Source organism: Heloderma suspectum, chromosome 2, assembly GCF_057233095.1.
Source record: "Heloderma suspectum isolate Gila_16-S chromosome 2, 16-S_ref, whole genome shotgun sequence".
NCBI lineage: Eukaryota > Metazoa > Chordata > Lepidosauria > Squamata > Helodermatidae > Heloderma > Heloderma suspectum.
In genome coordinates, this window is record NC_139459.1 from 19,623,050 (window position 1) to 19,649,085 (window position 26,036).

A 26,036-nucleotide genomic window follows, 5' to 3' on the forward strand; every position below is an offset into this window, starting at 1 on the left:
ATGGAGGCAGATGTGCTCTGTGATTGGATTGTGGTTTTGGGAGTCTCCCTTTTAAAAACCATCTAAAATCATGAGGATCCCCTTTTGATTCCATGGATCTTTGTTTTACTTTCTTCCAACACAAAGATGGAAACCAGCCCCCATTTTAACCCTCAGGATCTCTATAATGAAGGGGCACTGTGCCTTGTCAACTGAGGGCATAAATCGCTGGTGGAAACACCCCCAAGGACTGCTAGCCATCTCCTGCTAACAAAGAGGAGACAGCTAGCAAGTGGGGATGTATGAAAGTAACTTACCTGTTCGCTGATGTGATTCGCGGTGGGGGGGAGGCGCTCCATCCCTCCCCCCAGGTTCCTCGACGGGGGGGGGAGGTGATCCAGTCCTCCCCCCCAGAATCCTGCCTTGCCGGCTCCGCTCCGCAGCAGCTCTGCAGAGCAGCCGGTCAGGACCGTCCGCAGCTGGAGTTCTGGCCGCACACGGGCTGCTGCGGACGCAAATGGCAGCCGCCGTAGCGGCCGCCATTTGCATCCAGCCAGGCTGCCATAATAGGCTACATAATTATTTAAGTAGCCTATCACGGCAAGCAAAAAACAACAACAACAACAGCGTACGCAAATGGCGGTTACAGCGGCCACCATTTGCGTTCCCTGTTTTTTGCCATTCATTTTGCCATTTGCCATTTTTCATTACAGTGAAAAATAGGGGAACACAAATAGCGTAGTGGATGCTATTTGTGTTCCTTCCCCCCCCCGCTGTAATAGCTTACGTAAATATTTATGTAGGCTAGAACGGCGGGAAAAAAAGCAACGCAAATGGCGCCCACTACGCTATTTGCATTCCCCCTTTTTTTTTGCCGTAATAGCCTACATAACTATTTATGTAGGATAAAATGGTGAAAAATAGGGAATGCAAATGGTGGCTGCCATAGCCGCTGCTATTTGCATACACTGTTTTGTTTTTGTTTTTGTTTTTTGGTTAGCCGTGATAGGCTACGTAAATACTTAGGTAGCCTATCACAGCTGCAAGGTCGCCAATGGCGGCCGCAGCAGCCCGGCCGCAGCTGGCCAGGAGACCAGCTGCCGGAGCTGCCAGAGCCGCCTCAGCCGCAGCCGCCACCGGAGCTGCCGCCACTGGAACCGCCGCATCAGCCCCAGGTAAGTTCCATCCCTGGGGGATTCCGTGGGGGGGGGCAGGAGGCCATTCCGCCATGGATTCCGGGGGATCCCACTGGAATCCGTGGCAGAATTCTCTGCCATCCCTACTAGCAAGCGGCAGGGACATGAGCCTCACCTCCTCCACCTGCCTGGGCAATTCACAGCACTTTTTGCGTATAAGTATATGTGCACATTGACTTCCAATCACCATGTTTTTTAAGAACATGGCAATGGCAGCAGAGGTGGAGGAACTGGTGAGCAGAGCAGGGGCTGGGGGGTGGGCTTTCTCACTTCTCATATCCAGTTATTCAATCTACCCCCCTCCTCCACCACTGTCTCTGATTGGAGATTGCTGGGTTATGTTCAGCCCTGATTTGACAACTAGAGGTTCCATTTGCCAAAGCTCCCACCCTCCCTCCTCCTCCTCAACCCTTTGCTGAACTTTCTGAAGTTGATACTTTTGGCGCCAGGCTGTCTGGGTTGCTCAGAACGAATCACCAAGTTGGACGAGGCACTTTGTATATAAGCTCCTTCACTCTGGGGTACTTTATTTTATTTATTTACTAAATTTATTAATCACCCATCTGGCTGGTCACCCAGCCACTCTGGGCGATGTACAACGTATAATAAAACAGTTTAAAACAATAAAATTCTACAATAAATTTTTTTTTTAAATACCCTAATCCACCCCAAATGCCTGCCTGAACAACCATGTTTTTAAGATAGGCTGGGCTGGAATCATATAGGGTTTTAAAGGTCAAAACCAACACTTTGAATTTGGCCTGGAAAACAACTGGTAACCAGTGCAACTCCTTCAGCACTGGAGTGATGTGATCTCGCCGGCGGCTGCCTTTCAGGCAAGCCATCGCGTTCTGTACCAGCTGCAGCTTCTGAACCGTCTTCAAGGGTAACCCCACGTAGAGTGCATTACAGTATGATGTAATGAGAGGAGACCAGGGCATGTACTACCGATGGGAGCAGATGGTCAGGAAGGAAGGGGCGCAGCTGCCGTATCAGATGGAGTTGATGCAGCGCTGTCCGGCTCACAGCTGACACCTGAGCCTCCATGGACAGCTGGGAGTCCAAAATGACCCCCAGGCTGTGGACCTGGTCTTTCAAGGGTAGCTGTACCCCATTCAACACCAGGTCAACACCCCCCAGCCTCCTCTTGTCTCCCAACAACAGTACCTCGGTCTTGTCAGGGTTCAGCTTCAGCTTATTCCTCCCCATCCATCCACTCACCGTCTCCAGACATTTGGACAGGGATTCTACAGCCAACCTTGGTGAAGATTTGAATGAGAGGTAGAGCTGCATGTCATCCGCACATTGATGACACCACACCCCAAACCTCCTGATGATAGCCCCCAGTGGCTTCACATAGATGTTAAATAGCATCGGGGAGAGGATGGAACCCTGTGGCACCCCACAAGTGAGTGGCCACGGGTCCAAAACCTCCTCTCCCAGTGCTACCCTGTGGTACCTGCCGGAGAGGAACGACCGGAACCACCACAATATGGTGTCTCCAATGCCCAACCCCTCCAGGTGGTCCAGGAGGATACCATGGTCAATGGTATCAAAAGCCACTGAGAAGTCAAAGAGAACAAGGAAGGAGCATTCACCCCTATCCAGAGCCCTCCTCATATCATCCACCAAGGCGACCAAGGCCGTTTCTGTCCCATGCCCAAGCCTGAAGCCCGACTGAAATGGGTCTAGATAATTGGTTTCTTCCAAGTGTGTCTTCAACTGCATTGCCACCACCCACTCAATCACCTTGCCCAAAAACGGCAGATTTGAGACTTTGCAAAAGTTGTTCAGAACTTGGGGATCCAAGGAGGGCTTCTGTAAGAGCGGTCTTATCATTGCCTCCTTGAGGGCTGATGGCATCACTCCCTCCTCAAGGGAGGCGTTCACCACCACCCTGATCCCCTCACCCAGTCTCTCTCTGCAGCCCATAATAAGCCAAGATGGGCAAGGATCAAGTAAGCAGGTGGTCAGCCTTACAGATGAAAGCACCTTCGTTGCTATGATGCTCCACCTTGTACCACATGGAGGCACCTCCAAAACAGCCTGCTTTGACTTGTTATCCAGGCTTCGGACCGAAGTGGTGCACAGCCCTAATCTTCAGTATCTGGCCTTCATTTATTTTTTTTTTTTTAAAGAAAAGTAAATTCCAGTACTCGTGGTTACAGAAAAACCAAACAAACATATGACATTAATTGTGTGTGTGACAACTGTCATACCATTTTTCTATTTCATTTTACTTTATTTTATTGTGGAGAAGCATTCACTCATGTGAGGCCTCACCTGCACTCTGAAATGGTGCATTCAGACATGGATTTACCTCAGTGGGAAAAAGACCATCTCTCCTGTGTTTGAAACTTACAAGTCTCCAAGGAGAACGTTTTCAGGTTAAGAGTATTGTAGAATCAGTGCACGATGTTGACTAGCTATACTTGGAAGCCTGCCCAGTTTTCACACAGATACTTGAAATGGTAACACAGGGTGTATAGGAATGTGGTGGCCTCCCTCTGGCTTTTGCCAATGTTCTGACCAATGAGGCTATTGCTGGCTACAGACTGCCTCTGCCTCAGACTGCCTTCAACTACAAATGTGTGAATCAGCAAAACCTGAGCTTGTCAACATTCTCTGAATTCCACCTTGAAGCTCGTTCCAACTCATGTCCATATCAGTTTGTGAGCTTGTTTTTCTTTTCACATAAATTATGTGCTTATTTGTGTGCATTTTTCCAAATGCACGCATCAATTCTACGCATTTCTGAAATGTACATTTTTCTCCCATTGATTAAAGCATATTTGTGCACATTTTCCAATGGGATGCATTTTTCAGATGCATGCATTTTTGAATGCTTTTTCTTTTGTTTGTGTTGTGTTCTGCAAACTGCATTTCAAGCTCAGAAATCTACAGACTTCGACTGCAGATTTTGTTTGGGTCTGTGTTCAGTTCTGGGAGGTCGAAGTGGGTTACCCTGGTGAAAAACAAACTGAAACAAATTTCTCATACATCCTCACCCTCCAATTTGCAAGAGCCAGCTCTGTCAGAAGGAGAGAAGCAGTGATTAGTTCAAAGATGGTTGACTAGTGGCTCCTAAATCCTGGATGATCCTAAAGCATGAACAATTCACAGCATGATCTTATAGAACATTAGGTCCACCTGGGTTTAGGAATGTTGGAGAAATCTGCAACAACACCCAATGAGTCTGGATTTTCATGAATCCAACCCACAGTTTCTACAGCAGACTGGCTTTTTCCTTGTGAGGTGGATTCTGCAGACTTGCGGACCATTTTTCTAACCTTTGGGAATGTTGTGCAAATTTTGTCATAGAAAAATACTCAAAATGTTAAAAAAAAATGGCCAAATATGCACATTTCCCCCAATAGGCTATAGCGTGAAAATGCACATGGGGGGGGGGATTTGTGTATTTTGGTGAAATATGCACATTTTTTCATGTGTGGATTTGCACAAATTTGCATATGTACAAGTTTGGAAACTAAAAATAAAGTCTGATTCCATCAATGGGTGGATGATGGAATGAAAAGTGCCTGACAATCCACGAAACAGAGATGGAACAGCTTTTACACCATCTGTACATCCCTACCTGGGTTAATTGAAATCAAGGGATGTAGCCAGATCTAGCTGTATCTATTCTGTGTTCCTGTTGGCCTTGAAAGAAAGATGCTTGCCTCAATGTTACTTTTCCTTTAATGCCAAATTATAGAAGAATAAAAATGAGGTTAAAAATTAAATTAACCCAGATTAAAGCCTCCTGAGAGGCAAGATTATTTCAGAAATCATCTCAGCCCATGCTGCAGCACAAGATGGAAATGAACCATCTTCTAAGCAAAGTCTTGCTGTGGTTCAAGACAGCAAGGGAAATGAACTGCTTTGGCAAACATTACCCTAGTAGGAGGTTAATGCTAAGCTAATGCAGCATTTAAAAAAAATAAAAATAAATGAAAACTGCTAATATGATTAAAGGCAGCTAATAGGATTAAAAGGTTCTTTAAAATGGGATCTGTTCCTAAGATGGGTTTTAGGTCTGCTTTGCATCACCCTTGCTGTATTATGCACCTATCCAAGCACAGTATGCTAAATCAAGGCTCAGCAAAAACATCTGTGGATGCTTTCACGGGGCTTCTGGTTCAGGAAGAAAGGACTCTTTTCCCCACTGAGCATTTTCAAGGCTAAAAGCAAATCATACCAGTTCTTACCTCCCTTTGAGGGGTACACTGTGATTCTTTTTTTCCAGTTCTGCACAATGTTGGCATGGTGGCACCAGGCTCCTCTTTTCTCCTGTTAGTGTAGGGCTAAGGACAAATGGTAACCCAAGTTGGCAGCCCTCTTTGTGGATGGTGAAATTGAGGGTCCATTTTCAAAGTTTTTTAGGGGGCTCACATAGAATCATAGAACAGTATAGTTGGAAGGGGCCTAGAAGACCATTGAGACCAACCCCCTGCTCATTGCAGGGATCCCGGTCAGAGCATCCCTGACAAGTGACTGTCCAGCCTCGTCTTGAATGCCTCCAATGTAGGAGAGCCCACCACCTCCCTAGGTCATTGGTTCCATGGTCGTAGGTTATCAGTTTTTCCTGATGTTCAGCCAGAATCTGGCTTCCTGTAACTTGAGCCTGTTATTCCGTGACACCCATACCAGTGGCAGATGTGGCCTTATTTCTTAATTTATGCCCTGCTGCCCAAACATGCATAAGATTGCACCTTTAATAACGAGTGAATATATTTGTGGAAGGTAATAAACTTTTATCTGAAGTTCTGTTCTGGCATTCATGGAGAAAATGTGTGGTTTGGTTACAACAGCCACTGCTAGCCGAGATGTTTAGGTTCCTGTAGATACCCAGTTGAGAGCCTTTCTGGAAAAGGAGGCAAATGACATTAATTTGGTAAAAATCTACTTGGTCAGCTGAGTTGAAAAGAGGTAGGATTTTATGTTAATTGGGAAAATACCCCATTTTTTCTTTCTTTTTTTGATGTATATCATAATGAGGTCTGACATAACAGAGCACATCTTAATAACATTTCTGGATGTCTAGCAAGGCACAGGGGCTGATGTATATTATCACTTTACATTCAATGGCCCCTTATTATTGTGTGTGTGTGTGTGTGTGTGTGTGTACGCACACATGCAGGGTCACATGCATGTAAATCAGCACGTTGCAGTACCTGCAGCTACCTCCAAGAAACTTCTTTCAAGAGCACAGTCACTAACAAAACGTACTGCATTAGACAATCAGTAATACACACTTCCACTAATGTGGCTTATTTAGGGCACAGTCCTATGCACATTTAGACAGAGAAAAGGTCTACAATTCCCAGCATGCCCCAGGGCATGCTGGGAGTTGTAGGCCTTTTCTTTGTCTAAACGTGCATAGGATTGCGCCCTTAAGTGAATGTTAAACAAAAGGATGTTGTATGTAATATGTAAAACTACAATAGAGCTAAGAATATGATTCTGTAACCACAAATCTGTGATTCTTACCAAAAGAACTGGATCAGCCTGTTGCAACACATTTCAACTCACCTGCACAGAGGTTCTATGGTTTACAGTTGCTTCCAACAGCAAAAACAAAAGTTGCTGATATGCTTGACAAAAGGGAAAACGTCTGCAGACTCAGAACTCTTAGTCCAAATGGCCTTAATCTGGAGGACAATTTGTAAACATTATACCAGTCATATATCTATTTTTTCTTCTAAGGAGTTTTTATCACCAGGCATTTCAAACTGCCACTTCTGGTATCCATTTAACAGCACAGCTACTGATGAGGGCAGAAGATGAAACATTTAGCGCTCTCTCTCTCTCTCTCTCTATATATATATATATATATATATCAAATACTCTGTTGTTAGTCTTTCTTTCTTTCTCATGTGTTTCCTACCCAGCTCTCTGCTCAAGGCATTTCATTGCTTATCTGTATTTTATAGAAGAGGCAGGTCAGATGAGAATGAAGCCTTTATGAGTTCTGTTTTCTGCAGGTAAATTTGTTTAAGAATGGGGTAAATGGGGACCTAGATAGCATCACCAATGCAATGAATATGAACTTGAGTTGAGCACACTCTGGGAGAGAGCGGAGGACAGGAAGGCCTGGCATGCTATGGTCCATAGGGTCACAAAGAGTCGGACACGACTGAACGACTGAACAACAACAACAAATGGGGATAAATAATGAGCATTGAATGTGTGGGGCCATACTTATGGAATCTTGGTTAGAACACTCTTCTTAATGAGTTCCCAGCAACGAGAACATTCACTAAAGCTCCTCTTACAGAGGGACAGCTCTTGAGTGCAGCCATGTTGCTATAGAGACACCAATTCTGTGTTTGTGGCTGCTGGGAATTCAGTGCCAGCTAACATCCCCCTGCCTCTCATGTACAGTTGTGGGAGGAAAACCTGTGCAAATTCATTCTGTGAAAATCATATCCTTAGTCAGAAAGCTAATAGTGGAGATTTTATGAATATATCTCTGTATCCATCTCCATGAATACCAAATAATGCCTGCATGGCCAATAAGGCTGTAGTGAATGCCAATGGAATGAATAATGCTGTAAGAATGATCTGTTCGCCCTCAAGTGTTATGAATGGATAACTGCTCTAGATATTCATGAAGCCATTTTTTAAAAAAAGTTTAGCTCCCTTTTTTGGCAATGAACATGCCATCCATCTCATTAGTAGCATTAACCAAATGTATCAATGTAGGACATAAAAGTAATTACAAAATACGGGGGTAGGGAATCATTAAGCAGTATTGTAAAATAAGTAATATTGATTCATTTGGCATTTGAATAATAGGATTAATCATCCTGAGCATGTCTGGGATTATAAATTGGAATGAAATATGGAATTCTGTATCAAGGATGTCAGTCTCACAGCCTCAAGAGCTTTTCAGTTCCAGTCTGGCTATGTTCTGCAGCAAATGCCTGCCTATCAGAATCACAGGCTTGGCTAGATGTTGTAGGCATGAATACCCTAATCCAGAGATTGCCTGTTGTCAGTGATTTCCGAATCATAGAATAGTAGGGTTGGAAGGGGCCTATAAGACCATCGAGTCCAACCCCCTGCTCAATGCAGGAATCTAAGTCAAAGCATCCCTGGCAGATGGCTGTCCAGCTTCATCTTGAATGCCTCCAGTGTGGGAGAGCCCACCACCTCCCTAGGTCATTGTTCCCATTGTTGTATTGCTCTAACAGTCAGGAAGCTTTTCCTGATGTTCAGCCGGAATCTGGCTTCCTGTCACTTGAGGACATTATTCCGTGTCCTGCACTCTGGGATGATGGAGAAGAGATCCTGGCCTTCCTTTCTGTGACAGCCTTTCAAGTACTTGAAATCTGCTTCATTGGTAGTTGAGGTGTGCCTTGAAAAGTGAGTCACCATGTTGGATGTGTCCTCCATTCTCTGCGCATCAGAATAGGAAAGCCAGGTGTAGCACCGACCACCAGCAGTGATACAGGTATTGATGCTGTGACATGGGAAGCAATAAGGACATACCAGTTTTCCTTGATGCAGACATATCTACATCATACAAGCTCAGATGAATCCCAAGAGTACCATCATTGCCCAGAAATCCCAGTCCCAGGCCTGAATCCTAACTGGCCAGCTAAGGTAACACAGGACACTGTGACTAGGGATGGCACGGGTGTCCATTTGGGTCTTGAACCCTGGCGATTTCTCACCGGCTCAGCCTCCCAGATGCCAGCTGGCCGCCACCCACACTTGCCCAATTCGGTTCGTGCCCAGTTGGGAAGTGCACAGCTGCCTGCTTCCTCCCCAAGCTGCCTCTCCCTGCCACCATTGCTGCAGTAATGGAGACAAGAGAAGGAGAGAGAGAGGAAGCACCTTTCCTCTCCTCCTCCATCTCCACTACAGTGGCAGCAGTGGCGGGGACAGGCCCCAGTTGTTTTATGTGTCTGACACATACGCAAAATGACTGGCCTGTCCCTGACACTGCCATGGTATCAGGGATGGGAGGATGAGAGGGGAACGGTGGTCTGTTCTCCCCCTCCCATCCCCACTACTGCAGCCAATTGGGTGCCAGAGGTTTAGCGCAAGTGTTTCCTTTCCCTGAAGGGCCCCCTTCAGGGAGAAGGAAACACTTGTGCCAAATGGCTGGTGCTCATTTGGCCATGCTGGTCGTTTTGTGGAAATGTTTCCTTCTTTCTGTAGGGGCCCCTTCTTTCTGCTGGGGCCCACAAACTGAGGGGATGCCACTGCCATGGCGAAAGTGTGCCTCTCTCTGCCAGTGCCTGGCAGAGAGAAGCGTGGTTGCTCGTGGCAGCAGGATGGGAGCCTTTGCCACTACTGAGCAACCTCACCTCCCTCTTCTGGGCACTGGCAGAAGACGGGGTGGTTGCTCGGTGGCAGCGGCCCTTGGTGCTGTTCCTTGCAAGGACAGCACGAGGGGTTGACTGACAGGTGACCGGGCAAGCTTGTGAGCAGCCGCGAGTGGTTGCCAAGTGCCCATGGACCATCAGGGAGCTCACCCCGTATGCTCGCTGGGGTCAGGCAAAGGGAGAGGGGTTGCTGAGCGGTGCGCGGGGTGGATGTGGGAGGGTTCTTCCATCCCTAACTGTGAAACAATAAAAAGTTGACTACCTCATGGGTGCTAGGAGGATAACTGCTTGGTTTTCTTGGAGATGATTGGGGAAAAAAAACGTGCATACCTCTTGTAGAGAGGAGTGAAGCTTCAGTTTTAATCCAGAAGTAAAACTGGGTCCCTAGGTATTGAAAAAATGACAATTGCTGCTGATGTACACACTTGGAGCATTGAACACATTGAAAATATGTTTCTCTCGGGGTTTCAGATGACCAACAATGAACAGGGTAAAAAAAAAAAATAAAAACAGCTGTAAAAGCCAAAACCCAAAAGGCATATTGTTCCCGACACATTGGGTGAGGAAGGGAGGTAGTTCTGAGTAGCAAGTTAGGAAGTTAGGGGAGAGGTAACGAGTGGGGTACCGCAGGGCTCAGTCCTGGGCCCAGTGCTCTTCTCTTCAACATTTTTATTAATGACTTGGAGGAGGAGGTGTAGGGAATGCTGATCAAATTTGCAGATGACACAAAATTGGGTGGGATAGCTAATACTTTGGAAGACAGAAACAAAATTCAAAGTGATCTTGATAGACTGGAGTGCTGGGCAGAAAACAACAGAATGACATTTAATAGGGATAAATGCCAAGTTCTGCACCTAGGAAAAAGAAACCAAATGCACAGTTACAAGATGGGGGATACGTGGCTCAACCACACCACAGGCGAGAAAGATCTTGGAATTGTTGTCAATCACAAGCTGAATATGAGCCAACAATGTGATGTGGCTGCAAAAAAGGCAAATGCTATTTTGGGCTGCATTAATAGAAGCATAGCTTCCAAATCCCGGGAAGTACTTGTTCCCCTCTTCTCAGCACTGATTAGGCCTCATCTGGAGTACTGTGTCCAGTTCTGGGCACCACACTTTAAGAAGGATGCAGACAAACTGGAGAGGGTTCAGAGGAGGGCAACGAAGATGATCAGGGGACTGGAAACAAAGCCCTATGAAGAGAGACTGAAAGAACTGGGCATGTTTAGCCTTGAGAAGAGAAGACTGAAGGGAGATATGATAGCACTCTTCAAGTACTTGAAAGATTGTCACAGAGAAGAAGGCCAGGATCTCTTCTTGATCATCTCAGAGTGCAGGACACGGAATAATGGGCTCAAGTGACAGGAAGCCAGATTCCGGCTGAAGATCAGGAAAAACTTCCTCACTGTTAGAGCAATACGACAATGGAACCAATTACCTGGGGAGGTGGTGGGCTCTCTCACACTGGAGGCATTCAAGACGAGGCTGGACAGCCATCTGTCAGGGATGCTCTGACTTGGATTCCTGCATTGAGCGGGGGGTTGGACTCAATGGCTTTGTAGGCCCCTTCCAGCCCTACTTTTCTATGATTCTATGATTCTAAGTTTTAGAAGCAAGTGAAGCTTTTCTTTTGATAAAGAAATGCATCTCAAAATGCATTGGGAACAATGTATTGTTGCACCTGACTTTTTTGTTTTGGTCCAGAACACATGAGGGGAGGCACAGCCATTTGGCCTATTGCTGTCCCCTCTCATCAGCCACACACCACTGTCTGATGTTGCTGACCCTCCAAGCAGCCACATGCCACTGTCCAATATACATGCATCGAGAGACATTATGATTGGCCCAAGATAACAACTTGAATGGAGGAATTGCATTCATGTACATCACTATGCGCATACAGCTCCATCGTCCTTCATTAGTCATGGATGTCTGCATAGATAGGCTTCCCTGGGACCTGGAATCCCACGTTCCATCTGGGGCATGGGAGAGCTCGATAAGCTGCCACCTCAGCTCGCTTGGTCCAGACCTGCTCGGAGAGCCTCCCTGCTCACCCCACCCACCAAGCCACATGAGCTGCCCCTCCTCTCCATGCCAAGAACTCCGGCAGTCAAGCCCTTGTGCTTTAGGAGCATGAGGGCTTGACTGCTGCAGCACGCCCAGCCACTTGCTGAGCTCCAGGGCACATGGCAGCACCCCAGGGCTTGGCAAGCAGGGTCCAGGAGGCCGGATGGTGGGAAGCCCATTGGACTCCACCCCCTTTTCAGACTCCCATGCCACCCCTATACTGCACAATCAGGGTTCCAAATCCCAGGGATGACTATTCATATAGGCTTTCCTTCAGCAGACATCCATGCCCAATGCATGGGTTTCAGGGTAAGCCACACATCTTTGGAGGTGGAGCCATTGACAAGGCCCTGCTGCCTCTTGATCATGTAAGCACCTCTTCACATGAGTAGCATGTGTTAGACCAGCATCAGAACATGGAAAGACATCCTGTGGGAGCCGGGCACAAGACCAGATTAGATTAACCCGCAAGGTCTAGGACAGAGAGCATGTAACTTGGAGTGCTGTTCCAACACTCATCTGAATCCAGCATGGGCTGAAATAGTCTTGCTCCAGGCCCCACCTCCCTGGAGGGGATCAATTAAAGGGGCAGTGCTCAGTTTCTAGCTTGTGTGCTCTGGCAATGCTGTCTGTAGATGTCTCTGAGACTTGCAGGAACTTAGAGAGTTTCATTAGTATCTGAGGATTTGGGGAATGAAGTTGGGGTTTGGGTCTTCTTCTTCATCATCATTATCTGTGGAAATTTTCTGCAAGAGGAGTTGTTCCTGTGGTTGCTTCCTGAAATCGTCTTTGGAGAGGATCTCCCCAGCCCTCAGGGTCCTTGATGTCTTTTGACTGCTCTTCTGATGCAGAAGCATCCATGCCTGGGGCCATGATATATTTCCTCTTTTCAGTAGGAGTTTGGATAGGGATGAGGCAACAGTACTATTTGTGGTCCATTCAGCTTTGTATGTGTTCATTCATAAGTCTGTTCCATCCCATTTCTGCATTTATCTATAGCTTTAAAAAATAAAATAAATACATTCCACATGAAAATCCATATACATTGTACATGCATTTTTAAGCCAAAGACTGCATTACAAAATTTGGAGAAGCGTGGAATCGTAAAATAACTGCGTTCTGGTCCTCACAGTACTTCAGGAGGTGTGGATCAGGTTCATTCTCTTCCCCATGAAGACAAACAAAATCCTAGAACAACCTTAATGATGTGAAGGGTTATGAATTGTTGATGTTGTAATAGGAATGCTCCCTATTGGTGTCTCCATTGGGCAGCCAGTGTTTATAAAGGTTCTTGGTCAACCTCCTCACAGGATGACTGTACAATCCTGAACTGGGAGAGGCCACATGCCTTGATCAGGCTCAAATTCTGAGTAGCTACATGGGCTTAACAAACAGTTTGCAGTTGGGTGTACCCATGCCACCTCGAGTGACATCAGCTGCAGTGTGGGTATCCCCTCCTTGACTCAGTGATCTTAGTAGAGGCATCAGGAGTTGCTGAGATGGTCCCTATGCTAAGAGACTGCCCAAGGCAGCAAGAATAATTTTGTATATTGGGAATATCAATGGAAATATCAATTCAGAATTCGGTAAGAAGAATATCATGGAGTGGAAGCAAATGTTACCAGTCGTTTCTGTAATACCTGTGGTGGAATTATGTTATTGTCCATGCTAAATACGTCTAGGAAGTATTCCTCTGCCCCAAATTATCACAGCATTTGATTTATTTTCAAGACATCTGCTTTTTACTAAACTTGGTTAGAGCTGTGATTTTTGGCCAATCCTATTTGTGTAAGAGAATTCCATATGTTTATTGCATATTGAACTTAACTTAATTATTCTCAAATTATGTGTGTGTGCGTGTGTGCATGTGTGTGAGAGAGAGAGAGGGAGAGAGAGAGATTCCATACTATAGTAGCACATGCCTCTTTGGCTTAAACCCCCCCCAAACAAACATAATCTACACTTGAATGTAAAGCTAGATGGAACAGATGGTTTCTGGTCTGTGACACTTTTGCACATGTTCATTCCTAAATCCATCCCATTTCTACATTAAACTATTATTTCAATCCACACAAATATTTTTATTAAATATGTATTTAAAATACTTAGTTCTGAATGTGTTTTGACATAAAATACACTTTTCTAAACCTTTTTTCCCTAAACTACACATTTTAAAAATTTATGTCCTATAAAATACACATTTTTAAATGCATTTCTTGAGACGAGAACTGCATCGCAAAATTCAGAGAAGTGTGACATCTGAAGGATGTTCTGATTCACATAGTAGTCTGTGGAGTGCAGATCAAGTCAGTTCATACTGGGATTCTCATAGAATGAATTCCTCAAGTATCCCTAGTTGAATGTATGTGCTCCATTACTATGAAGCCCTTACTGTTAGGTGGTGAGGCTGTTGGGTTACTTACTTATATGATTTATTAGCCAATGTTCAGGCAAACCTATCAGAGCAGTTTACAACTACAAAGCCATAAAATAGGAACAAGGAGTACAACAGGTCACAAAGAACAGATTAAAATTCCAGTCTGAGACAAACAAGCTAAAAGGCCTGAGGAATTAAAAAAATATTACCAGATCCTGAAATGAAAATAAAGTGACAGAGACATGTGAACTTCCCTGGGTTAGAACTCTAAAGGCAGCATGCTACAACTGAAAAGGCTCTCTCTTCTGGTCATCGCCCACCTTACTTCAAATGACTGGGAAATTCAAAGCAGGGTCTCAGAAGCTAGTCTTGATATCTGGGCAGCTCCATGTAAGGACAGCACAGGAACCCGACTGGGTCTTTGAACCCGCCGAATCTTGCCCCATCTGTGCCCTTAAACCCAGCTGGGCAAACCCTCATGCCCTCCCCCTGTGAAAGGCCAGGACTTACGGCAGCTCCCTGGTCTCCATGCGAGCCACATTTTAGCACAAGGTAGGGACATGGCCACCACTGTTTTCTGCAATAGATCTATGAAAAAACAGAGTCCCCATCTTGCTCTAAAATGGTGCTCACATGGAGACTGGGAGAGCAGCCAAACAAATGGACATCCCACACTGCCGCTGAGCCCTCCCCTCCCCCTTGGCCCCATTGGCTTGCCCTGTGCTGCTCACCAGGTCTGGTAAGAAACAGGGTTTCGACAGGAAAGGTTGGGGTGGGTGCAGGGGGTTTCTACCATCCCTATCTTCATGTGGAAGCAGGAATCTTTTAAAAGATAAATTTTACTTGTGCCTAGAAATGGACTGGAAACCATTTTAGTTCTCCCAGAAATTGAGATATATGTTCCGCTGGATATTGTATTGACTGTTTTTTCTAAAGTGTCTTCAAATGCAACACTAGGGATGGACGAAAGTCCCTTACCTGGTCCCGCAGCTTGCTTCGCGGTGGGGGGAGGCGCTTTGGTTCTCCCCCCGAAGTTCTTGGCGGGGGGGAGGCACCCTGACCCTCCTGGACTAAATTCAGGCTGGGGGGGAGGCGCCCCATCCCTCGCCGCCGAAATTCAGGCCGGGGGGGAGCGCCCCGTCTCCCCGGCCACGAAATAAAAAAAGTAAATTGGGGAAAAAAAAAACATGTGATAGGCGACGTAACCATTTATGTAGCCTATCACGGCTAGATTTTCAAAGTCAGCCGTGATAGGCTACGTAAATCTTTACGTAGCCTATCACGGGTGACTTTGAAAAAAAAAAGCGCGTACGCAAATGGCGGCACCCATGGGCGCCGCCATTTGCATTCCTTGTTTGGGCAGGGGTAGTCTACGTAAAGATTTACATAGACTATGGCGAAAATAAGGGCAACGCTATTTGCATAGTATCTACGTAGCCTATCATGCCAAAAGACAAGGATGTAAATGTTGGGATGGGGGAGAATTTCTCTCCGAAACTTCGGGGGGGGCGAGTGCCAACGTATTCGGCCCCCCGAAGTAGTTTCGGGGAGAAATTCTCCGCCCCCCCCGCCCCCCCCCCCAGGATGGGACTTACCTTTCCCGAATGTCCCTCCCAGTGGCGGGTCCCGGTGGCGGTTCGGCAGGTCTTCGGCAGGTCTTTACATAGACCACGGCGAAAATAAGGGCAACGCTATTTGCGTTGCCCTTATTTTCGCCGTAGTCTACGTAAACATTGACGTAGACTACAGCAACTAAATAAGGAACACGAATGGCGGCTCCCTATGGGGGCCGCCATTATCCGTACACACTTTTTTTTTTTTTTTAAAGTCACCCGTGATAGGCTACGTGATGATTCACGTAGCCTATCACGGCTGACTTTCCAGATCTAGCCGTGATAGGCTACGTGAATCGTCACGTAGCCTATCGGGGACGTTGTTTTTTGTTTTTTTTTACTTTCGTGTTCGCGGCCGGGCGAGGCGGGAAGCCCCCTCCCCGGCCTGAATTTCGGCCGGGCGAGGCGGGAAGCCTCCCCCCCCAGCCTGAACTTCGCGGGGGGAGCAGCGAAGCACTCCCCCCCACCGCGAAAAAGCTGCGAGAAAAGGTAAGTGACTTTCGTTCACCCCTAACGTAGCCTATCACGGATGACTTAAAAAAAAAAAAAGCATGTACGGCTAATGGCGGCCCCATAGGGAGCTGCCATTCGCGTTCCTTATTTGGTCGCTGTAGTCTACGTAAATATTTACGTAGACTACAGCGACCAAATAAGGAACGCGAATGGCAGCTCCCTATGGGGGCCGCCATTTGCGTACGTGCTTTTTTTTTTTTTAAGTCACCCGTGATAGGCTACGTGATGATTTACATAGCCTATCACGGCTGACTTTGCAAATCTAGTCATGATAGGCTACGTTAATCGTCACGTAGCCTATCACGGGGGCGTTTTTTTGTTTTTTTTTTACTTTTTATTTTGCAGCCGGGCGAGGCGAGGCGCCTCCTCCCCGGCCTGAATTTCGGCCGGGCGAGGCGGGAAGCCTCCCCCCCCGGCCTGAATTTTGGCTGGGCGAGGAGGGAAGCCTCCCCCCCCGGCCTGAACTTCGGAGGGAGCAGCGAAGCGCCTCCTCCCCACCGCGAAGCAAGCTGCGAGACCAGGTAAGTGGCTTTCGTGCACCCCTATGTAAATGGTGTAGCGGCCGCCATTTGCATCCCTGCCTTTTGCCATGATTGGCTACATAGATACTTATGTAGCCTATCACAGCTTGGCAGGGATGCAAATGGTGGCCAGCATAACAGCTCCCATTTGTGGCCGCAGCCTGACAGCGGCCAGAAGTCCGTCTGCAGCTGGCTGGGGAGGATAGCCTCCCCTCCCCCACTGCGGACTGCCAGCCGGAATGGGGTAAGTATTTCACACACCCCTATAGAAACCCAAACTCATTTGATTCCATTGCAGAATTCTCTGACAATGCTAGGTATGACATCATGAGGTAATTTCTCCCAATTCAGGGAGTGCAGGTGGCTTGGGATGCTACAGAGCAATTGAGAGATGTGTACTAGAAGAAAGAAAGAAAGAAAGAAAGAAAGAAAGAAAGAAAGAAAGAAAGACAGACAGACAGACAGACACATACGCCACCCCCTAGCCACCTTTTTGTTATTAGGTAAGCTCAAATATACCACCCAAAGAAATTCAAAATAAATTATACAATGCCCTGAGATGAGGCAGAGAGGTGGAAGTCTCAACCCACTTGATGCCATAGTGTTTTGCAACTATGGCAGTGCAAAACAAAAACAAAAACCCTGTAGGACAAAAGAAAGAAAGAAAGAAAGAAAGAAAGAAAGAAAGAAAGAAAGAAAGAAAGAACTGTGCTACAACTACGACGTGGATGCCCATTTTGGTCCAGGAGTCCAGCAGAGTGCAAGTACCCCCTGAGCCATTCCCGCTGAGCCCCTGCCCTTGCTCATCACCCCCCATCCCCACTCGCAGTGGTCTTTCCCATTCCTACCTCATAAATGGGCTATTTACACCTGTAATCCTGCATATATGGGTGATTCACGGCACCATCTTGTGTATAAGTCTATGTGCGCATTTTTGCGTTTGCCATTTTTTTCGCAACAAGGTGATTGCGGTGGAGGAGGATGGGACCCAGGTAAGTGCGGGTGGCTCAGTGAGTGCAGGGGGAGGGCTTAAGCATGGGGCCAGGGGCATGTGACTGGGGCCAGGAGAAGGGGGAGTGCCCAAATAACCCCGACAGGGGTTCCCGTCCATCCCTAGTTGCAACCCCTGCCAACGGTGAGCCCTATAAGTGAGAAAGTGTTGAAGGATTTCTCCATTCCTTGGAGAAATTTGGCAAAAATATTCCCCCAATTTCTCTGCCCACAAGTAGGCTGGAGAATTTTGAGAGGCCATTTGCACCCAGCTCTAGTATAGGCAATACTCCGCTAGTTGGACCAATGGCCAATTTCGTTGGACCAATGGTCAATTTCGTACATTAGGGATGTACGAAAGTTCCGCCATGGATCTTGGGGAGGCCGAATGCCAGCGCATTCGGCCCCCCAAAATCGGTGGCGGAACGGCCCGCCACCCCCCCGGGACAGGACTTCCCTTGGGCGGATCTTCCTGGCGGCTCTGGCGGCGGCTCCGGCGGCAGTGCGGCGGCTGCGGCGGCTGGTCTTCCGACCGAATGCTACCGCTGCTGCCATTTCCAGGTTAAAACAAAAACAAAAACAAGTGATAGGTTATGTAAAGATTTACGTAGCCTATCACGGCTAGATTTTTAAAAAAACACCGTGATAGGCTACGTAAATGTTTACGTAGCCTATCATGGCTGACTTAAAAACAACAACAACAACACGCGTACGCAAATGGCGGCGGCCATGGCCACCACCATTTGCGTTCCTTATTTTGGCACGTCTTAGTCTACGTAAACATTTATGTAGACTAAGACGGCAAAAATAAGGGGAACGCAAATAGTGTAGACACTACGCTGTTTGCGTTCCCCTTATTTTTGCCGTCTTAGTCTCCGTAAATGTTTACGAAGACTAAGACGTGCCAAAATAAGGAACGCAAATGGCAGTGGCCATGGCCGCCGCCATTTGCGTACACGCGTTGTTGTTTTTTTTAAATCAGCTGTGATAGGCTACGTAAACATTTACATAGCCTATCACGGCTGACTAGCCAGCGGCCGGATGTCTGGCTGCTGGCGGAGCCGGCTGGTGGCTCCACAGAACCGCTGCGGAGCACAGCCGGCCAGCCAGGATTCCAGGGGGGGGAGGAACGGAGCACCTCCCCCCCCGGGGAGGATTCCGGGGGGAGGAACGGAACGCCTCCCCCCCACCATCAGCATAATCCCCGAAAGGTAAGTGATTTTCGTACATCCCTAGACTCAGTATAGGGCAGTTTTCTACCTTTCTATGCATTGCCTTAACATTGGACAGCTAGAAATATATTCTCTTGTCATTAAGTTAATTAAATCATACCCCCCTTCACAATATGGCATTAAGAAAGCTTGAAGAGCCAGCCACATCCATGAAGACTGGGACTGGTGGCATAACATGCCAAAGAATTTATGAAATATTAATTTCAAGGCAAGTCATTGTTATTGTTTATCACTATAGGTCATCTGAATATGAAATCACATCAGAATTAATAGTTCTGAGAAGTGCCTCATCAGGATCCATGGATGAGTGGCAAAATGGAAGAGGGAATGGGGAATAGGCTGCCCTGTCACTCTACTTTCAGCTGCCTTTTGCTGGGTGGTTTCCTCTTCTGTATGCACATAAATGCTGAATCAGGGCCAATGTCATCTGGATAAAGGAAAAAAAAGATAATTTGTTTGCAAAGATTTGGCAGCAGTTCCTGGATATTTTTGCTTTGTACTGATAGATTGATGGCCTTTGGCTTCTCCTCCTCTATAGTTGCTTTCCAACTCCTCTATATTTATACTCTTTTTTTCCTGAGTGATGCTACAATAATGAGTGGGTAACATTTACATTATTGATATACTTTATTAGTTCAAATGTGATCTGGTTTTATTCATTTTTTTTTTGAGTCAGAGATATTTATAAGGGGTACAATCTAGCCAAAGTTACGCACTTTTACAGTGCGAGCCTATGCATGTTTACTCAGAAGTAAGTACCCCTCTGTTAAATGGGGCTTATTCCCAGGTAAGTGTGCCTAGAATTGCAGCCTTAAGTACTGGCTTAAACTCCCCAATTAAGCCTTTGCTTAACTCCCTCAATGAAATGAATGGGACTTATTTAGCTGGAATGTGCTCAATATATTTGTATTGACTATCTCTGTCCATGTCATTAAACTTAAAAACCTGATTTTTAAAACTTGTTATAAATATCAAGAAGGGGGGAAGCCCACAGTCCAGTTAATTGAGCAGTACCACAAAACAATTATTTGCTAGATGTGGATATATATCTTTGGTGATAGTGATTTTCATTAGTACAATGCTTTATAAATTAAAAACCTTTCTTCTTCTGCCACACTCTGGTGAAATATGCAGCACCTGGGAATCAAGTCAAGGTAATCTGCATTATTTCAGCAGCAGAGCACTTGAGAAGCTCTCCATATTCGTAAGATGGAAAGCATTTAAATGAACATTACTGATATATCTCCTCTCCCTCTGGGCTGATCACTCAGTGAGCAGGGAGGTAGTAAGTAATCAACAAATTCCTAGAGGTTGTATTGCTCCAATCTGTATTGCTCCATATCAGCGATGCACATGGAAATAAAGACAAGCCTCCTTTGCTCAGTTTGGCCAGGCATTGCTTAAGATCCTGGATGCACATGACACTCATCCATATTGAAAGTGGCTTTGTGTGCAGGCCAAGCTCTGTTGCGAATTCTAACAGCTTCCCCAAGAGAAAAGCAATGCCAAAGCTGGGTTTGTAGAGCTGGAGCTGCTCACCATTCCCCCCACCCCATCCACCCTTTATCTCTGTGTATCTTATTTCTCCTTTAGTGGCTAAGCTTCCCTAGGGATTTGGGAGGAGAAGGAGCAGAGATAATTAGCTGCTCGAGGAGAGGTAAGAAGATAAGGGTAGATAATCAGTGGTTAGGAAAAGGCAGTCAGGGGCTCTTTTACACCTTCTAACTTTCTCTGTCTGACTTGGGTGAAGCCTTCAACATTCTCACCAAGCATGTAGGTAAAATATCGCTGCTTTTCTCATGTAGCTAGGCTGTAGTCTTAAACCCAGACAATTTATAATCCAGCAAGCTGACCACAGTCTACCAGGGACAAGTCACAGTGTAACAGGGACTAGAAAAAACTCCTGTTATTCCTTTCTCCCTGGGTCTAAAAAAACTCATCATTATTAGTAAAGGATGTAAGAAGAGCCATGCTGGATCAGACCAAGGGTCCATCTACTCCAGCAATCTCTTCACACAGTGGCCAACCAGCTGTCAACAAGAAACCCAAAAGCAGGACATGAATGCAACAGCACCCTCCCACCCATGTTCCCCAGCAACTGGTGTACATCGGCATATTGCCTCTGATACTGGAGGTAGTATATCGCCATCAGGACTAGTAGCCATTGATAGCCTTCTCTTCCATGAATTTGTCCAGTCCCCTTTTAAAGCCATCCAAATTGGTGGCCATCACTGCATCTTGTGGTAGCAAATTCCATAGTTTGACTATGCACTGTGTGAAGAAGTCCTTCCTTTTATCTGTCCTGAATCTCCCACCAATCAGCTTCATAGGATGACCCCAGGTTCTACTATTATGAGAGAGGGAGAAAAATGTCTCCCTATCCACTTTCTCCACACCATGCATAATTTTGAACACCTCTATCACGTTTCCCCTTACCGTCCTTTTTTCCAAGCTCAACCATCCCAGCTGTTGTAACCTTCTTTCATAGGGGAGATGTTCCAGCCCTTTGATCATTTTAGTTTCCTTTTTCTGCACTTTTTCCAGCTCTACAATATCTTTTCTTAGGTGTGGTGACCAGAACTGTACTCAGTATTCTAAGTGTGGTCGCACCATAACATTGTATAAGGGCAGTATGATATTGGCAGTTTTATTCTCAATTCCTTTCCTAATTATGCCTAACATGCAGTTTGCATTTTTTTTTACAGCAGCTGCACACTGGGTTAGCATTTCCATCGAGCTGTCCACCACAACCCCAAGATCTTTCTTGGTTGGTCTCCACTAGCTCAGATCCCATCAGGTTATACTTGAAGTTGGGTTTTTTCACCCCGGTGTGCATCACTTTACACTTGCTTACATTGGACTGCATTTGATGCCCATTCTCCCCATTTGGAGAGATTGTTTGGAGCTTCTCACATACCTTTTTGTTTTCACCACCCTAAAGAATTTGGTGTCATTGGCAAACTTGGCCGCTTCATGCCCACTCCTAATAGAAATTTACATTTCTATACCACCCAATAGCCAAAGCTCTCTGGGCTGTTTACAAAAGATTACAACATTAAAAACATAATACAAAACTAGTTGTAATATGCCCAGAAAACATTAGTTATGGGTGGATTAGAAATGTACTAAATAAAATAAATAAAAACATAATATAAGAACCATTTACATACAAAAACAATCAAAACAGGATGGTTGTTACATGAGAGGGCTGGAAGGCTTCTTTGGACTTGTTTGGATAAATGCTGTGCTGGCCTGATCTAAAGCAATTAATCAGTCACCTTTTGTCTTCTGTGATATTGCTTGGCAAAGCTCTGGTCCACACCATATAAGCCCCTTTGATCCTACAAGTATTGGATATATTGGATTTTGTCAACTTCTGCTTTAAAACATTAACTCCAATGGGATCATGTGTGCTTTTCCTACAGAACCAAGTTCTCACTACGTCATATCTTTGAAAGCATTCAACAATGCCGGGGAGGGAGTCCCTCTTTATGAGAGTGCCACCACCAGATCTCTGACAGGTGAGTTGGAATGGGTGACTGATCTATTTCTCCACTTCTGCCATTGTCTCTGCCATAGCAATGCATGTGCTTGGGAAGCAATGGATGGTATGTAAGTTGAGTTGGTGCATTTTGATGGGATTAGCTTCACTCATGAGTGTCATGCACTGGATTCAGCATGGTGAACTTTGAAAGTTCAAGGTCTCCAAAGAGAATATCAGGACTGGACAACAAATGCATGTGCATCACTAGCAGGTGAAAAGGCTAAAGTGATTCCACTGAAAAGGGCTGCATCTGAGGTGACATCATGCAATATGAAAGTAACTGTGATGTTGCATCTGTGATGACGTATTCTTGTCATCTTTCATGAGATGTTGTGAATCAAGTGATGAAGATGCATGTGTAGACCACCCCTGTGAAAAACAGCCTTTGAGCTTCAAAGAGTTCTTTGGGAAGAATAAGAATGCCAAAGGTGATTCTTGTTTTGCATGCTAGACAAAGAAATTGAAGTATTATCCCCAACTTGCAAATGGTATTGCATGTATGAAAGGGGGGGGCAGAGCCTTGCACTGAATCCTCCTGTCAATTCATAGTGTTGAGTGCATGTCCATTCATACCTCCAGTTTGGTGCTTCAGTAATAAGCCACAAATGCCAGAATAGAATACGTATCTGAAAGGAAATGATACCAAATGTATCTGGAGGAATTTGCATATCAGCAGGACATCTTCCTTCCTTTGGAGGCACAGCCTATGAGTTGCTTTCTCTGGCAAGCAGACAGGTGGAGAAACACTCTGTGTGTGTCATGTGAGCTTTTCATGTGTGGGGTGGGGTAGGGGTGGGGAGAGAAGACTTCCATGCATTACGTCTGCTGAATGTATGTTCCCACAATCTCTTTAGATTCTAAAATTTAGGTGAACCCATCCAGCCATGACCAAAACTTCATTTGAGAACGAAAGTGTGAGGGGTATGAGGCACCACAGCATGAAATTCCATGTGCCTCCCATTCAATCCTCTTCTGTGATCCTAAAGCCTTGATATAGCCCTTGTCAACAACTAGTTTCTGTAGAAGGTAGGGATGTCAGAGAAATCCACTGCAGATTCAGGAGGACTGGAGGCGGAACGGCACTCGGCTGCTTCTTGCCAGCCAGAGCCGTTCGCCTCCTGCCTGTCCCTGCCGATCGCCATGTCTTTTCTTTAAAAACAAAAACAAAAAAGGCGATCGGCATGATGTGCCCATAGACTTAGATTCAAACAGAGTCATGAATCTTGCATCTATGTCTATGTGTCCATAGGCTTAGACGCAAGATTCAAGGCTCTATTTTAAGGTGCTTCCCCTCTCTTCCTCTCGTCCCTGCTAACAGAGTAGCAGAAATGGGGACAGGCAGCTCGGCGAGGGAGCGGGCGGCCGCATGCCTGCCCAACTTGGCATGCACTGAGCCAGCCAAGTGCAGGCGGCCACAAATTGGCATCTGGGTGGCCAAGCTGGCGAGAAATCACCGGGCTTCAAGCCCCAACTGGACACCTGTGCCATGCTTACCCTGGAGAGCTGCTGCCAGTCAGTGTTGACAGTACTGAGCGAAATGGACAAACAATGGTCTGACTCAATATAAGGCGGCTTGTAACATTCCTATGTTCCAATCTTGCACCAGCCTCCCACCACACGCCTATTGGAGAAATAGTCTTTTAACAGAAGAACCTGGTTATGTACCACTCTACTCTACTCCACTCTCCTCTACGCTATACTACTCTATTCCACTAATAATGCTAATGAAAATTTTGAGATTAAGCAACAGGAATGTTGACACCCTGGACAGCTTCATATGCTACCAGAATGGCATGGAACCTACTTTACCCCATGGCTGGGTCCACCGATTTTTGTAAAGTGGAATCACAACATTGCCATGTTGGGCCATGTGCATAGACCTTTCTGACACCAGTGTTTGAAAGCAGCAACATTCAAATACAACCACGCCATTCATTCAACCAATGTGGTTCCTCTTTACATATGTTTCAGGAGTAGCATGAGATCCATCCACCTGGAAACATTTCCAGCAACATTTGACTCTATCACCCTTCTGTTAGGATGTGAAAAGCTAATCTATCGACCTCAGTGGATATTTTTGGGAAGGGCAGTAATAAGCAGCCCTGATAAATTTAACTTCTGTGCTAAAGTGAGTCAACCTTGCCTTTATCAAGATGTAAATTGAAGGATCAGTGATAGAGCAAAATGAAGTGATTATAGCTTTCAGAAATGTATTGCAGTTTCACTAGTGGCTATAAGCTCAATGCAGCCTTATGACAATACTTTCTATTCTAGCAGCTTTTACTTTTCGAAATGCCAGATCTAAATCTGAATATCTAAGGGCCACATGCGATGAATTCTAATGCCGTCACCAAAATAATTAAAATGGGGAGTTCATTATTCTCCCTATCAGCTAAGTTAGGATTAATTAGCTCTAGTCAGAGGTGCAGACAAGGGTCAGGCAGTGACGTCTCACTCTAGGATGGTGTATTGGTGTTAATTTAGGAGATCATACATTTTACTCAGCTGAGCGTGGTGCCCAATAGCATCCACCTATTTTTCCATGCAGCATCTTTCTTCCATGCACAATGCTCGCAAGCTTCTTAATGATACTGGATGTGTAATGTTAGCCCCTGAGCATTAGAATGCAATGCATAATGGAAGTTGTAATTCAGGAAGGGGAGAAATGAGAAAGTACATGGCCCCAGGTTCATTCCCTTGGATCTCCAGTTTAGAAATATCTTGCGGATAGCCATACCTGTGGCCAAGAACCTAGGGAGCTGTTGCCAACTGTAGATGCTACTTGCCTAGAAGGGCCAGTGGCAGCTTCATATGTATTTTCATAATTTTACATAGCTATGCCTAAGAATGCCATACTCTTAGCATTAGGGCATGGAAAAGATTCCTAGGAAGGAATCTGTGCCATCCTTGTGCTACATTAATGGGTCTTGCAACTCCTGTGATCTGCAATGTCAAGGTGAGACCGTGCAACAAAGATACAGTATGAAGAAAGGATTTCAGAGAGCTAGTGGAGTGGCTAAGTATGGTGGAAGTCCACAGTAAATCTTGTCTCTGCTATCACTTGTCACTAGGTGATCTTAAGCAAACCATTCTTTCCTAGCCCCCTTCCTGCTTGCAAAATGGGGATAATGCTGACATACCTTACAGGATTGTTGTAAGGAATATTAAAACAATGCATGAGAAATGCTTTGAACACTCAAACATGCGGCATGAATTCTAAACTATATATTATCTTTTCCACTGGAGCAACATGTATAATTTGATGGAGGGTTATTTTTCCTTCTTCCTTGTGCATAACCCACCCTGTTCAGAACTTTCTTGAAGGGAGGAAAGTTAAGTCACTGAGAGCAAAAAAAATCAAAGACCAAGTGACAGAACAATAAGGTTTGTACATGGGGAATAACTGAAGCAAATTACAGCATGTTAGCTCCAGATGGCAAACCATTCTTTGCTCGTGCAGTTTTGTGAAGTATTCCCATTTAAAAAAAAACCTTGGAAAACCATAAAGAAAGAAAAGCTTTTTTTCCCCCAGTCCCCCCGCCACACAGACACACATGCACATACAACACCTCTTCTAAAAACAAAATGATCCAACCTCTAATATCTTTAGGAAGCATAAGTGTGTATGCCCTTACACCCCCGGTAATTCAAAGGTCAGCTCTTCCT

The 26,036-nt window shown here is 45.7% G+C and overlaps 1 protein-coding gene across 1 annotated transcript in view; it reads left to right on the forward strand.

The window, feature by feature from the left end:
• DCC (DCC netrin 1 receptor) overlaps positions 1-26,036 on the forward strand; it is a 1,145,836-nt gene that overhangs the window by 914,947 nt on the left and 204,853 nt on the right. The window contains exon 20 of the mRNA XM_084829640.1: positions 22,252-22,347. Coding sequence (XP_084685766.1) covers positions 22,252-22,347 — 96 coding nt within the window. The remainder of the gene's footprint in view (positions 1-22,251; positions 22,348-26,036) is intronic.